This window comes from Rhinichthys klamathensis, unplaced genomic scaffold, assembly GCF_029890125.1.
Source record: "Rhinichthys klamathensis goyatoka isolate OS25496 unplaced genomic scaffold, OSU_Roscu_1.1 h1tg000127l_1, whole genome shotgun sequence".
In the NCBI taxonomy this organism is placed as follows: Eukaryota; Metazoa; Chordata; class Actinopteri; order Cypriniformes; family Leuciscidae; genus Rhinichthys; species Rhinichthys klamathensis.
This window is the reverse complement of record NW_026606664.1, coordinates 121,316-133,442: the sequence shown is the minus strand read 5'-3', so window position 1 is coordinate 133,442 and position 12,127 is coordinate 121,316. Positions and strand designations below refer to the sequence as shown.

The 12,127-nt window shown below is 41.2% G+C and overlaps 2 protein-coding genes across 3 annotated transcripts in view; one reads left to right on the top strand and one right to left on the bottom strand.

Moving 5' to 3' along the window:
- Positions 1-2,549, top strand: part of shdb (Src homology 2 domain containing transforming protein D, b) — a 30,949-nt gene extending 28,400 nt beyond the window's left edge. For both annotated transcript variants that reach the window (XM_056256355.1, XM_056256356.1), the window contains one exon: positions 1,573-2,549. In XM_056256355.1, the coding sequence (XP_056112330.1) occupies positions 1,573-1,759 (187 nt within the window). In that variant the 3' untranslated portion in view covers positions 1,760-2,549. The remainder of the gene's footprint in view (positions 1-1,572) is intronic.
- Positions 2,550-9,982: 7,433 nt separating this feature from the next.
- Positions 9,983-11,644, bottom strand: s1pr3a (sphingosine-1-phosphate receptor 3a). The gene has a single exon (XM_056256354.1). The coding sequence runs from the start codon at positions 11,536-11,538 to the stop codon at positions 10,363-10,365; it is 1,176 nt and encodes a 391-aa protein (XP_056112329.1). The 5' UTR covers positions 11,539-11,644; the 3' UTR covers positions 9,983-10,362.
- Positions 11,645-12,127: the final 483 nt, after the last annotated feature.

Here is a 12,127-nt window from a genome sequence, read left to right as displayed (position 1 = left end):
ATCAGGCAGGTGAACAGCTCTTCAGTTCACAAAAGCTGCTCCTGCCAGCATTAATGAATATGAATGACCCCGCAGAAAGCCGCAGACACAAGCGGGGAGGCCTTTCACACACCTGAACACACTCAGTAATCACACACGCCTTGTAGTGCAAGTGCACAACTGCACACTTCATAAGTCATGGGCAAAAACACTCCAGAACACGGTCAACAACACGCTGAGACTTTGTTCACATGAAATCTTATTTTTACCATCCGCGTTCGTACGACAGCATCTGACAACTGTGGGAATGAATGAATGAACAGCGCTGTCTGATGTCATAATGCTGTACGCCAGCGGGCTTTGAGGTCTGATCCAAATCAAAGTGACAACAGCTCAACATGGAGAGCTTTGAACGAGCCGCCATTGAGATTCACAGGCTTTTTCTTGAGCCCAGATCCTTCTATAACTGACTCTGTTCGTCACGTACCTAGATAATACCTTTTTGGAGACGACAAGCTCCTTGAACATGTTAAGTCTTGAATTTTAATGTGCTGCTTCAGCGCTAGCTTGATTTTTAAAAGGGTGAGAAAGATACTCTCAGCCTCCTTGTGTTTTTATTCACACTTATTAAAGTGAATTGTATAGTACAGTGACAGCCTCAAACAAACCAATCACTTCCTGTATCTATACATAGAAATCCAGCAGTTTGGACTGTCTTAAAGGGGAGGTCTAGTTAACATCTGGCCGTGCTGAAGTTATTATATTCTTAAGCCGGGTGCACACTGTGCGATTTATAATAGTCCTTTACAATTGTTGCTTGTCAGACTTGTACGAACATCGACTGTAAGCCATGTCACACTGTAAGATCTCAGTTGTCATTAATGTCAGACTGTACAAAGGTCAAGACACGTTAAAAACGGACGCACGGAAGTAAACTTGTCTGGAGTTTTGCATCATCAATCAATGACACGTTCGGTGACGTGAGCTGCATTATACACGGGATTTAAATGGTGGCTATAAAGAAATCTCTAATGTTCATTTTGGTCATGGCTTGTCTTGATAAACGAATAAAATTTGACGGTCGTTGTAGGAGAAGTCACACTGCAGGACTAGGAGTCAAGTCTTCTAACACTGCCAGAATTTCATCTGAGGTAAAATTGGATCGCAACGGTTATTAATCGGCTATTGGTGAACATGTCGAACTAACGATCAAGGACTTCAGATTTTAGGATTTGCTAAATTTGTCTCAGACGGCCAAATAGTGGCCATAATCGCACAGTGTGCACCCGGCTTTATACATGACTCAGATTGTCCTATTTATTGTGGGTAGTCTTTTGTTCACCAGTGACCTATATACGAGATTCACAGCCCCACCTAGGGATCATGTTATATTAAAGCTGTCAAGTCATGATAAAATGATTGGAATATATGGATTTTAACATATGACGCAAGCATATGGTGCTATGGTTCAACGATTGGTATAATACGATGGTACAAGTGGTGTTTGTTTTGTTGAAAGCATTTTCAGGTTTATTTTGTTGCTCAACATGCCCAAAGATTAGAATAATAGTGGTTTTGTATGTTCTTTTTCAGGAGCTGCCAAGGTTTCATGCACATGAAGTTCAGCCAGTGCAAAGATGGCCGCTATATCCTGGGCCAGAACAGCCCTCCGTTTGACACCATCCCTGAAGTGATCCACTATTACACCACACATAAACTCCCCATCAAAGGAGCTGAACACTTGTCCCTGCTCTTCCCTGTGCTGGTTCAGACTCTCTGATTGGTCAGAGCACTGCAGCGCTATGGGTGAAAACAGACGCCAGAGGTATATGCCATTGGGAATGAACATTCAACAAATTCAGCACACCAACTTATGGCTCCCTCATGTCTTTGATTGTACAAAAGCATATGCTTGAGGACACAACCCTTTACATTAGATACTTCAGATCCATTTACAGTTAGATCTGTTCACATGCCATTTCACATACTTGTTAATAATTATTTTCAATCTCACCAAATTAACCTTCTGTGAACCGTACCGGACTGGTGGCAGCGTGACCTGTTGCTTGTCTTCAGTCGTCTGTCTGTGTTATTCTCCACTGGGATGGTGAATTTGCCACTGCTAATGTTTATTGATCGATTAGTAGCCTCTTAGGATGAGCAGACAAGCCTCCGCTCTTTTATAGCTGCTGTAAAAGACATTTCCACAGCCGTTTATGACTATCGTCTCTTTACAATTTGTAAAGCCTTTTGGTTCTAGTAAGACCCTTGAGACCACACACAAATGTTGTTTGGCTGTAGTCCTTGGAAAACTTTCTTTGTTTGACCTCAGCTTTGTCGTGTGGCTGGTCGTAGATCAGTGAATGTTGGCAAATTTGTATGTTGAGGACAGTAGCTGAAACCAACTGATCAATTGATTGATGTGATGTTTGAATCATGATCGCTCACAGAGATGTTCCTGTAATTGGTATATTAGGTCACCGATACAGAAAAATGCTGAAAATGTGTTTCTTTAACTCCTGTTTGTAAACTTATTTCCATGTGTTATATAATAAACTTTCCAAAGAGAATGCTAGTAGTTAATAACTGATGCTTCAAACTGTATTTTATGTCACTTGCAGAGAGTTTGAGATATATATTTGTTTTTACATTTGTATTTTACATATGCAAAACCAACCACCTTGTTGCTAGTTTGTTCTAGATGGCTGCTAGGGAGTTTTGGGTAGTTGATAGGGATTTCTGGGCGATTGCTTGGGATTTCTGGGTGATTGATGGGGAGTTCTGGGCGGTTGCTTGGGTGTTCTAAGTGGTTGCTAGGTTGTTGCATACTGGCCTAAGCCAAAAGAGCCACATCCCCTTTGTCTCTATGATCTTCTGGTCTCTAAATATGGCTTGGGTCCATCCTTCAATTTTTGTCGTAATATATTTAGTCTTTTCTAGAGATAATGAAAAGTCTAATTGCTTAAAGAAAGTAACCAGCATGTAGTAACCACAGATAGGCAGTTGCGCAAATCCCTAAACCCAAGAATGAGCTATAGTCATTTGGTCAGCATTGTTGTTTTAATGTTCTTTTATAAATAAATTGGAATTTGAAAAGTCATATTGATATCGTAGAAAGCCCCAGTAGGCAATTTAATTGCTGTAGCTTGCCATGCATATTATTTTTATAGCTTCACATTGTTTATTATCAAGAGACAGAGAAAATGGTGTTGAGATTGACAGAAAGATGTGCTAATGGTTACTATACGCATGTTTTATCCTGGGACCACATGCCATGCACAAAAAGATTGCAAAGATTGAATGTTAAGCACGAGTGTGAGCATTTTTCTTTTCCCATTGCTGCTCACAGAAGGCCGTCTTCCTAAATCAGGCAGTGTTTGCGTGTTCATGTGTGTGCGCTTCCTCATTATCTCTGTTCTGCCGAAGCGAAGCGTTCTGGGATTGCTTTCATTACACTGCCAAATCAAATGGCGGAGAATGATTACTGGTGTGACGGACGGAGAAGGAGGTTCAGATCAGTCCTCGTCCCTACAACTTCAGTAAGGAAGATGGTGAGATAAAACGAGGGGGAAATTAAGAGTTGTTTGCATGCACATTTTGACGCTTTTTAATGCAATAACATTTTGGTGTGCTTCGAGATGTCTATCACAATTTCGGATATGCCTCACCAATGTGCATATTTGGAAGCAGATGATGATCTATCAGATGCGCTCGCGCTCACTGAAAAAGACACCTGCGATCACAACGAAGCCAGAAATAATTTCACACTCAAACCACTCCAATCTCGACCAAGCCCAAAAACTCGCGATCCCACGGCGGATGGCATCTAATGCTCGTGGCTTCTGTGTTGGCTACTGGTAATGATTGTTCCCAGCTGCTCTGACACATATCCAGGCATGTCCACATGTGCGTCTCAAGCGCCTCGTATCACATTGTCCGAGACAGACACATTAATCTCGCTCAGACATTCCACAAACAGGCACGCACTCACTCTTGGAGGGAAAGCCTTTTCGACAGGTGTGTCTGCTAGACTGTAACCAGAGATCGGTCAATTTAAACAGCTGAAACTGGGGGCTCGTCTACTGTGTCAATACCTCAAAAGCCCTACGACGTCTTCCTCACAATGAACGCTGCGCTAATTCCTCTGGTAATTAGGCTCTTACTAGTCATGGAATAATTAGGCCTTACAAAGAGAGGCATTTCTCAGCCGCAAGCTTAGACAAAAGCCCAGCAGTGAAAAGGGGGCCCAGATGTGCACCGAAGGGTGGAAAAAAAATCAACTGCATTCACAGGGGCTGCCGTCATTATCGTGTTACCGGCGCTCAAGCAAGGTGTCATCTGGATTTCATTATGGTGAGGACTGGCAACTTATACCATCTGTTAATTTACTGACATCTGATCTTTGAACCCTCCTCCCGCCCTTGTGGGCAGCTGGCCCAGATAAAGTCCTCATCTTGGAGAGCTTATCTCCTAAAGCCCCGTCAGATGCAGCTCGCATACGGCTGCAGCTGAAGGCTATTGTAATGAATTGAAAAAGACAGGGCTCTGGGGGAGGACTGAATGTATCCTCGGCTCTACTTCAGAGGATAAGGATAGATGATCCTCAGATTTCCAGGTCTCATAATAGTAATTCAGGTGCACGTATGATGTGATTAGGCCAAGTAGGAATGCTCCTTGGTTCGATATCCTTGGTCCTGAGCCAAGATTCATATCAAACAATCATACTTCATCAAACTTACACCTAAAAGCAAAGGGGTAATGGTTCTTGCATGACTTGGTTAAAAGTCTAGGCTTCACAAGTAAGTTATACACCTTGGGATCTCACTGGTGGAAAAATACATATATTTAACACTGTTGACAAATTTGCAAATAATTGTCTCTCGCTCAGAGGCTTCCAGTCCTGCTCCTAGAGGGCAACCATTTTGCAGAGTTTAGCTCCAACACGGCTACCTAGACATTTATAGTGATCCCGAAAGGCCCACTGAAGTGCCTTGAAACGTGCAGTATTATTCAATGTGTTGATGTAATTTCTACTAATCTCCTCCATGTCGCTTTAAAATATAGCATTCTCTGCAGAATTCAAAGGATCCGATACATTTTCTGTATCTGAAAGCGGTTCACATAACACTAATGTGAAACCAGACTTCATTCGCCCCAATGGAAAGTATATTTACACTGTCCGAATTGTTCCCTATCCCCTATATCAGTGTTTCCCAACCCTGTTCCTGGAGGCACACCAACACTACACATTTTCCAACTCTTCCTAATCGATCACACCTGAATCAACTCATCAGCTCATTAGTAGAGACTCCAAGACCAGAAATATATGGGTCAGAAAAGGGAGACATCCAAAATGTGCACTGTTGGTGTGCCTCAAGGAGCAGGGTTGGGAAACACTGCCCTATATAGTGAACTATGTGCCATTCACCATTAGAAAATACTAAATGTGTGAAAAAGTGACCGATTTTAGCCGCAGATTCAGTGTTTATTTATAATGTGGGGGACGGGACGCTTTCGTTTCAAGAGCGCATTTGATTGGACAGAAAATCTGATGAGAAGTTTTGAACGCTTTGTCTTCTAAAAGCGAATTGTCATTGTTTTGGAGCACACTAGCTTATAGATAACAGTAAGGATAACATATTCATACTAAAAGCCAAGAATCTTCCATTTGGATTTCAAGGGGACTTGAAGACCTTGAAAAGCTGGTTCATTTGGGTTTAATTAGGATTGGAGCTAAACTCTGCAGGAAGGTGACTCTCCTGGAGTATTATATTTTTTTTTATATATTTTTGTACCTTACCTACCTCATAAAGAACTAATATGCTATATTTAGGGGTAGATAAGTTGCAACGGTGTACCTTTGGGGGTACTGCCCCAAAGGCAAGCTAAAAGTACACTTTTTGCATTATTTCTGCCAGCGAAGAACAACCATGCATTTTAGAATTCCACCATTTAGTCGATTTTATTATTAATTTTGTAAATATAACTAACATAATTTGGGCACCCCTTCATTAGTACTGTCAAAAAAGACGACTGGGCTTGTATATACAGCTTGTCAAAGTCTGGCATCTAGTCGAAGCATCTTATCTTCGCTTTTATATCCAATTTGGATTGGTCTTGAGGCGAGGGTGCTGGATCCTGCCTTGCACCAATAAGTGCTAGCAAATGGTACCAATAGTTTTGGCGTGATCAACGGCAATTTACTCACTCTCATGTCATTCCAAAGCTGAATGTCTGTGTAGGACAAAATATTTTTTGAAAAATGTTTCCATGTCTTTGTTTGTACAATGAAAGGGGTGCACTTGTTTTGGACCCAAAATGTTCTTCAAAATATCATCTTTTGTGTTCTCCAGAAGTAAATCAGTCATAAGGGTTTGGAACGTACATGAGGGAGAGTAAATGGTGAGACCGTTTTCATTTTTGGGTGAACTTTCCCTTTAAGACCAGGGCTCTAGCTAATGATTGTTGTACACCAATCCCAATCTCAGGTCTTGGGCTAGCAAGCCTGGTCACGGGCTAATGAGGAGGTCCAATTCCAAACCTCGACCAGAAGTGAACCATGAAGAGATTATTATGGCTTCTAGGTCTTGGTCCTGACGCATTTCCTAAGCAACACACGTACACACTAACACCTTCTACCTCAGTCAACCATTGAAAGCTTGTTAAATGTGACCCCTGGTCCCAGAATGGGAGAAAATCAATTGAGTGCTCTCACATATTAGGCACATCCTGAGTCGCTGGTCCAGATGGAGGCATTGTTCACACTGAGTGCAGAGCCAAGCAATGTGCCAGTCTGATGTATTCAGCCACAGAGACTCCCCTCAGCTCTGACAAGCACACAGACAAATGAATATTCTCAATAGTGGCCATTCACAATAGCTTAGTGGTCCGCGCTTTGATCCATTGTAGCAAAGAGCCATTCATTACATGAGGTGCAGAGGCACATTGTGTGTGGCAAGTGTGTAATGCCTTACTTTAAAGGATTAATGTCCTCTATGTGGCGTGTGCTTATTTCAAGGAGTTTGCATAATGCTCATTGTCGTGTGTTGTGGGTTGATGTTTGTTTTTGCTCAAGGTTACGCATTATAGAATCACACTTAGCCATCATTGTTGTTTGTTGATGTTGATTGTTCATGACACTTCAAACGTTAGGTGTGAAATCTCTTGACGAACGGATTCTGTGATACTAAATAACTTATAGTTTTCAGCTACGAGATGCCAACAGACATGAAACTGCTTTGGCTCTTGTAAATGAGTTTGATTTGTTTAGCATTCTATTTTTTCCCCATCAAACTGACTGCAAAGATCACGGTGATGGAGAGAGAGAGAGTGTCTTCAGCTTAGGGTGGTAAATTACTTGAAATGTCACACTTGTCAAATGCTGTAAAAAACATTCTTCAACAAAATGTCACTTGTTCTCGCAATGTTCTCAATATGATGTTCAAACAATGCAAGAAGCAGCATGTCTAAGCAATTCCTGCCTTCCAGTAATTGGTAGAATTACCCGACGTATTGACGAACGTAGAAGCGCAGAGAATAGAGCAAAACAAATATTTTTTTAAAAGACATGTCTTGAGTTTGTTTCCCAGCCGTTTTTGTTTAAACCGCGAGAGGCATCTACTCACTTAAGCTTACACTACTCCTACATTCTAATACGCTGGGTCAGAGGTCACTTTAATGTAACTAACAGTCACTAATATAACGGATTGTGTTTGGCTGAAAGAAGAAAGTCATATACACCTAGGGTGGCTTGAGGCTGAGTAAATTATGGGATAATGTTCATTTTTTGGTGAACTATCCCTTTAATGAGGAAATTTCCGGGTTCAATACAAGTCGAGCCCAATCAACAGCATTTGTGGCATAATTTTGATGACCAGTAAACAGCTATTTTCAATGAATCACTAGTTTTCGTTAAAACAGCAAAAATCCAGGCTACAGTGAAGCACTTAAAGTTCCCCTCTAGTCAATAATTGTATCCCTTAAAATTCATATTCTGTCACCAAATGTAATTCTGTAACTCTAGAATGTAACTCTACACCCTTGCTTCATTTAGTATACGCAGATCTATGAATATGCAAATTAGCCCCACCTCCACTAACTCGCTTAGCCAACTTACTGAGGTAAACGCTGCACAATGGTATCACTCTTTACAAGAGTCAGACACATAACGGTAATTAATATGATTAGCCTTTAGTGTGTTGCTAATGTTACATGAACCATGTTCCCGTTTGCCATCTCAAGAGTCAGACCGCTGCCTCAGTATCCTTAGAAATGCTTTGAACAACTCAGAACGTCAGTGGAGAAAGGCATATAGTTCATTGTAATATACATCATGCACCCGCTATATTGCTTAAATATACTCGTATTATATATAATAATTATAATATATAAATATTTTTCATATCAACAGAAAAATTTACCGGGGTAAGCTGGCTTCTTTTGAGACTTCACTGCTTCAGAGTGGTCATAGTTAATGATATGCTAAAGCCCGCCGGCACGTACAGACGTGATTGGTTACAAGGTAGTTTGTGACGTCAGAAACACCAGCGATTTCAAACCGTGTTTTTGATTCCGTCTTTGGTTCACTGCAGTTTTAAAGAGAAAATACTCAGCAATGGTACTATTGACTTATGAATTTGCACATGGTTTGTCTTAAAGCACATTAAAAACACCACATAGAGGTATAAACAACATTAAAAAAAATTGATTTTCACCACAGGGGGACTTTAAATAAGTGAATGGGGCCAATCTTTAGAGGGTTTTAATGCCGAAATGTGAAGCTTATATTTTTATAAGAGCACTTACATTAATTCTTCGGTTTGAACTTTTTATTATTAGAGGTGTAAAGTTTGTAGTTATGTTTGTTTTACTGTCATGGCAACAAAGTTGTCAAATCTGATATATAACCTCATTTGAAAAGTTTAAAAAGCGATTATTTCGCACTAAAATCTTCTTAACATGCATATTGTTTGTCTTGTGGCAGTAATATTGAAACCATACGTATTTTAATGTTTACAGATTGGCCTCCTTTGCGAGTGTCTCATTTTAACCCAGGTTTTGGCTCAAAATGTAGTCGAATTAAATTGTGCTATTCAACATTATGCCACAAGTGCTGTCGACTGAACTTAAAGGGATAGTTCACCATAAAAATTGCAATTCTGTCATTACTTATACAGGTTTGGAACAAATTAAAGGTGAATAATGAGTTCCTTTCTTCTGTTGAACACAAAAAAGATATTTTGAAGAATTTTGGTAATCAGATAGTTGACGGCACCCATTGACTTCCATAGTAGGAAAAATAATATTATGTCTGCCGTCAACTGTTTGATTACCAACATTCTTTAAAATATCATCTTTTGTGTTCAGCAGAAGAAAGAAACTCATAGAGGTTTGGAACATGAGGGTGAGTAAATTATGACAATTTTTGGGTGAACTATCCCTTTAAAGCAAGTTGTCTAATGATCTAAGATAGCACTGGAATGGTTAGTATTTACTGCAGTATAGCTCAAAGATTGATGCCATTTGATCATGTTTTTTTACAGGCAAAGACAAAGACTGTAAATTATACTGCTTGACTGTATTCATAGACAAAATGTGTGTCCATTGCCTTCACATTATTTGCTCTGTGGCGCAGTCTGTTTGAATGTGATAATACAGCTCCCTCTAGTGGTTATACACAATATTTACAAGGCAATCTTAACATTAGAGTGAGTTTTTTTCACACTAACATACATGAAACTGTCAAAAAATGTACGTGTTTATATAAGTTAGCAAGTACTATTGAAAAAAAAAAAAGAAAGAAACAATTTCAAGACATTCACAACAAAACCACCTCATTCTGCCATCTAAACCGATCCACAGAATATTAACCGTAAACATCCACAGTCTTCTTTAAAACACTCACTTTGTGTAACAAGTAAGAATAGCAAACTATTCAAAACGTTTTTGTCTAGTAATGAACTGTGAGAATATGTTAAACACACAGAGTACCATAATAATATATATAATACTGTTAAGGCGTTTTCCTTCATGAAAAGCTAATATACCGTTTTACAAATTGGGTTATTTTGATAGAAAAAATTGCACACTTAAGCTTTTCGAGTGATTACATTCTGTAGTGGCTCTATGTTATGTGCTCATAGCACATGCTCAGTTTCATAAATATTAATACATGTTAGAAGTCAATTCAGTTTGTGTTTCCTTTGGTCAGCATTTGTTCAATCATGCTTTGATAGTACCTTTAAAATCTCATTGTCTTTTGTATGAAAGCAAATCCAGGTTTTGTAATCCTTAGAGTGCTGAAAAAACTACAAAACAGGAGCCGTGACCAAAACATCTTGGGAAATAACAAATTCCCGCTCTTTTGTGCTGACTCCCATAGTCTCAAAACTTCCCCAACGAGGGAAGCGCGCCAGCTTTAACCAGCACCGCGGACAGTAGGTCACCTGGCCCTGAGACTGGTTGAGACGTGTCCCCATGCTGATGATGGGAGTTTGATGGGGTAGGAACTTTACTTCGCATCAGGGAGGACTTGGCTGCCCCGGCCATGCTTGATTTGCTGTTCTCCGCGGTTGCGATAACTATTCCCGGCAGTGCCGCCCCTGCCACCGTAGGCATAGAGTCCAGTGGGGTCTCGGAACAGCAGCAGCACAGCACTCGGATGAACGCGGTCCGCATCTCGCGGCTGGAGAACGTGTAGATGAGAGGGTTGAGGGCGGAGTTGAGCACGGCCAGAGCGATGAACCAGTCCACATGGTACAGAACCGGACACTGCTCTGGACTGCATCCCACATCCACCAGGAGTAGCAGAAAAAGAGGAGCCCAACAGGCCACAAAAACCCCTAGCACTATCACTACGGTGCGTAAAAGTGCGAGCGAGCGATCCGACGGCCGGGAGCTCACTCTACGCCCGCTGGACGTCACAAGCTGGTAAATGCGCACGTATAGCACCACGATCGCCGCTAGCAGGGCCGTGAAGACACTGATGCAGAAGGCTATGTAGCTTTTGTCGTACAGCGGTAGGACAGTGGAGCAGGTGTGGAGTCGGCCCAAACAGTTCCAGCCGAGGCTGGGCAAAGCGCTCAGCAGGACCGAAACGGCCCAGCAGGCTCCCAGGAGAGCTAGCAACCTCCCCCGTCCTGCGGTCTCGCACGGGCGCAGGCGAACCATCGTCATGTAGCGCTCGATCCCGATAGCGAGCAAGCTGAAGGTCGAAGCGCTAAGCGCCACAAACATGCTCCCCTCTCGCAGAAGCCACTGGCCGGGACTGAGGAAATAAGTATTGCTGCCGGAGGTGAAGATGTTGACCACGTACGCAACTCCAGCTAACAAGTCCGAAAGTGCCAGGTTGCCGATAAGAAAGTACATGCGGCTGTGGAAACGCTTGTTGCGCCATAGCGCCAGTAGTACAGTGATGTTCTCCAATACAATCAGAGCACAGATGCAAATCAGGAAGGCTGTCTTGCATGTACCGTCGCTTTTTGGTTTTCCCCACTTGCCCGTGTGGTTGTAGTGGTTAAATATGATTTCATTCATTCCAGGTTCAGGCTGGATATCCATTTTCCAGACACTCGCTCCACTCTTTTGAACAGCAGATGGCGTTTATGAGCAGCTTCCAGTGAGAAAGTTGGAAAAGGGATCCACCACTTCACACATGATTCTTGTAGGACCTAATGCCAAAAACAGGGCAAAGAAAACGTCATCCGACTTGACAACAGATAGTAAGATGTGGAAAAAAATTTGGTTTAATATGCCTGTAGAAAACTTTTTTGCCGGTTTGCATATGTTTATCAAGTCATGTATGAAGGGTACATGGGTTATGTGGTTTTAGCCTATGGAATTGTAGAGCTTCTCCGATGTCTGGTCTGTGCTAATGCGAAAGGTTAATAATAAATTATCTATCTATCTATCGGCTATATTATAGGCTAATATTAGTGACTTTTTCAATAATTATGTATTCTTGTATAGCCTAATTGAACATTAATTTAAACTTGGTTAACCACAGAATTAATTTTAAGTTAACGTTAACCATGTAGACACACTAAAAGTTAATTTTACCACCAATCCGAAATATCACCGTTCAGTGTTATGACTTTCCACTTAAATAATAATGATACCATTTGTATAACATTCGGTGTGGTCGTTTGTT

Coding starts and splice junctions, on each gene's coding strand:
- s1pr3a (XM_056256354.1), bottom strand. CDS start 11,538: ATGGATATCCAGCCTGAACCTGGAATGAATGAAATCATATTTAACCAC.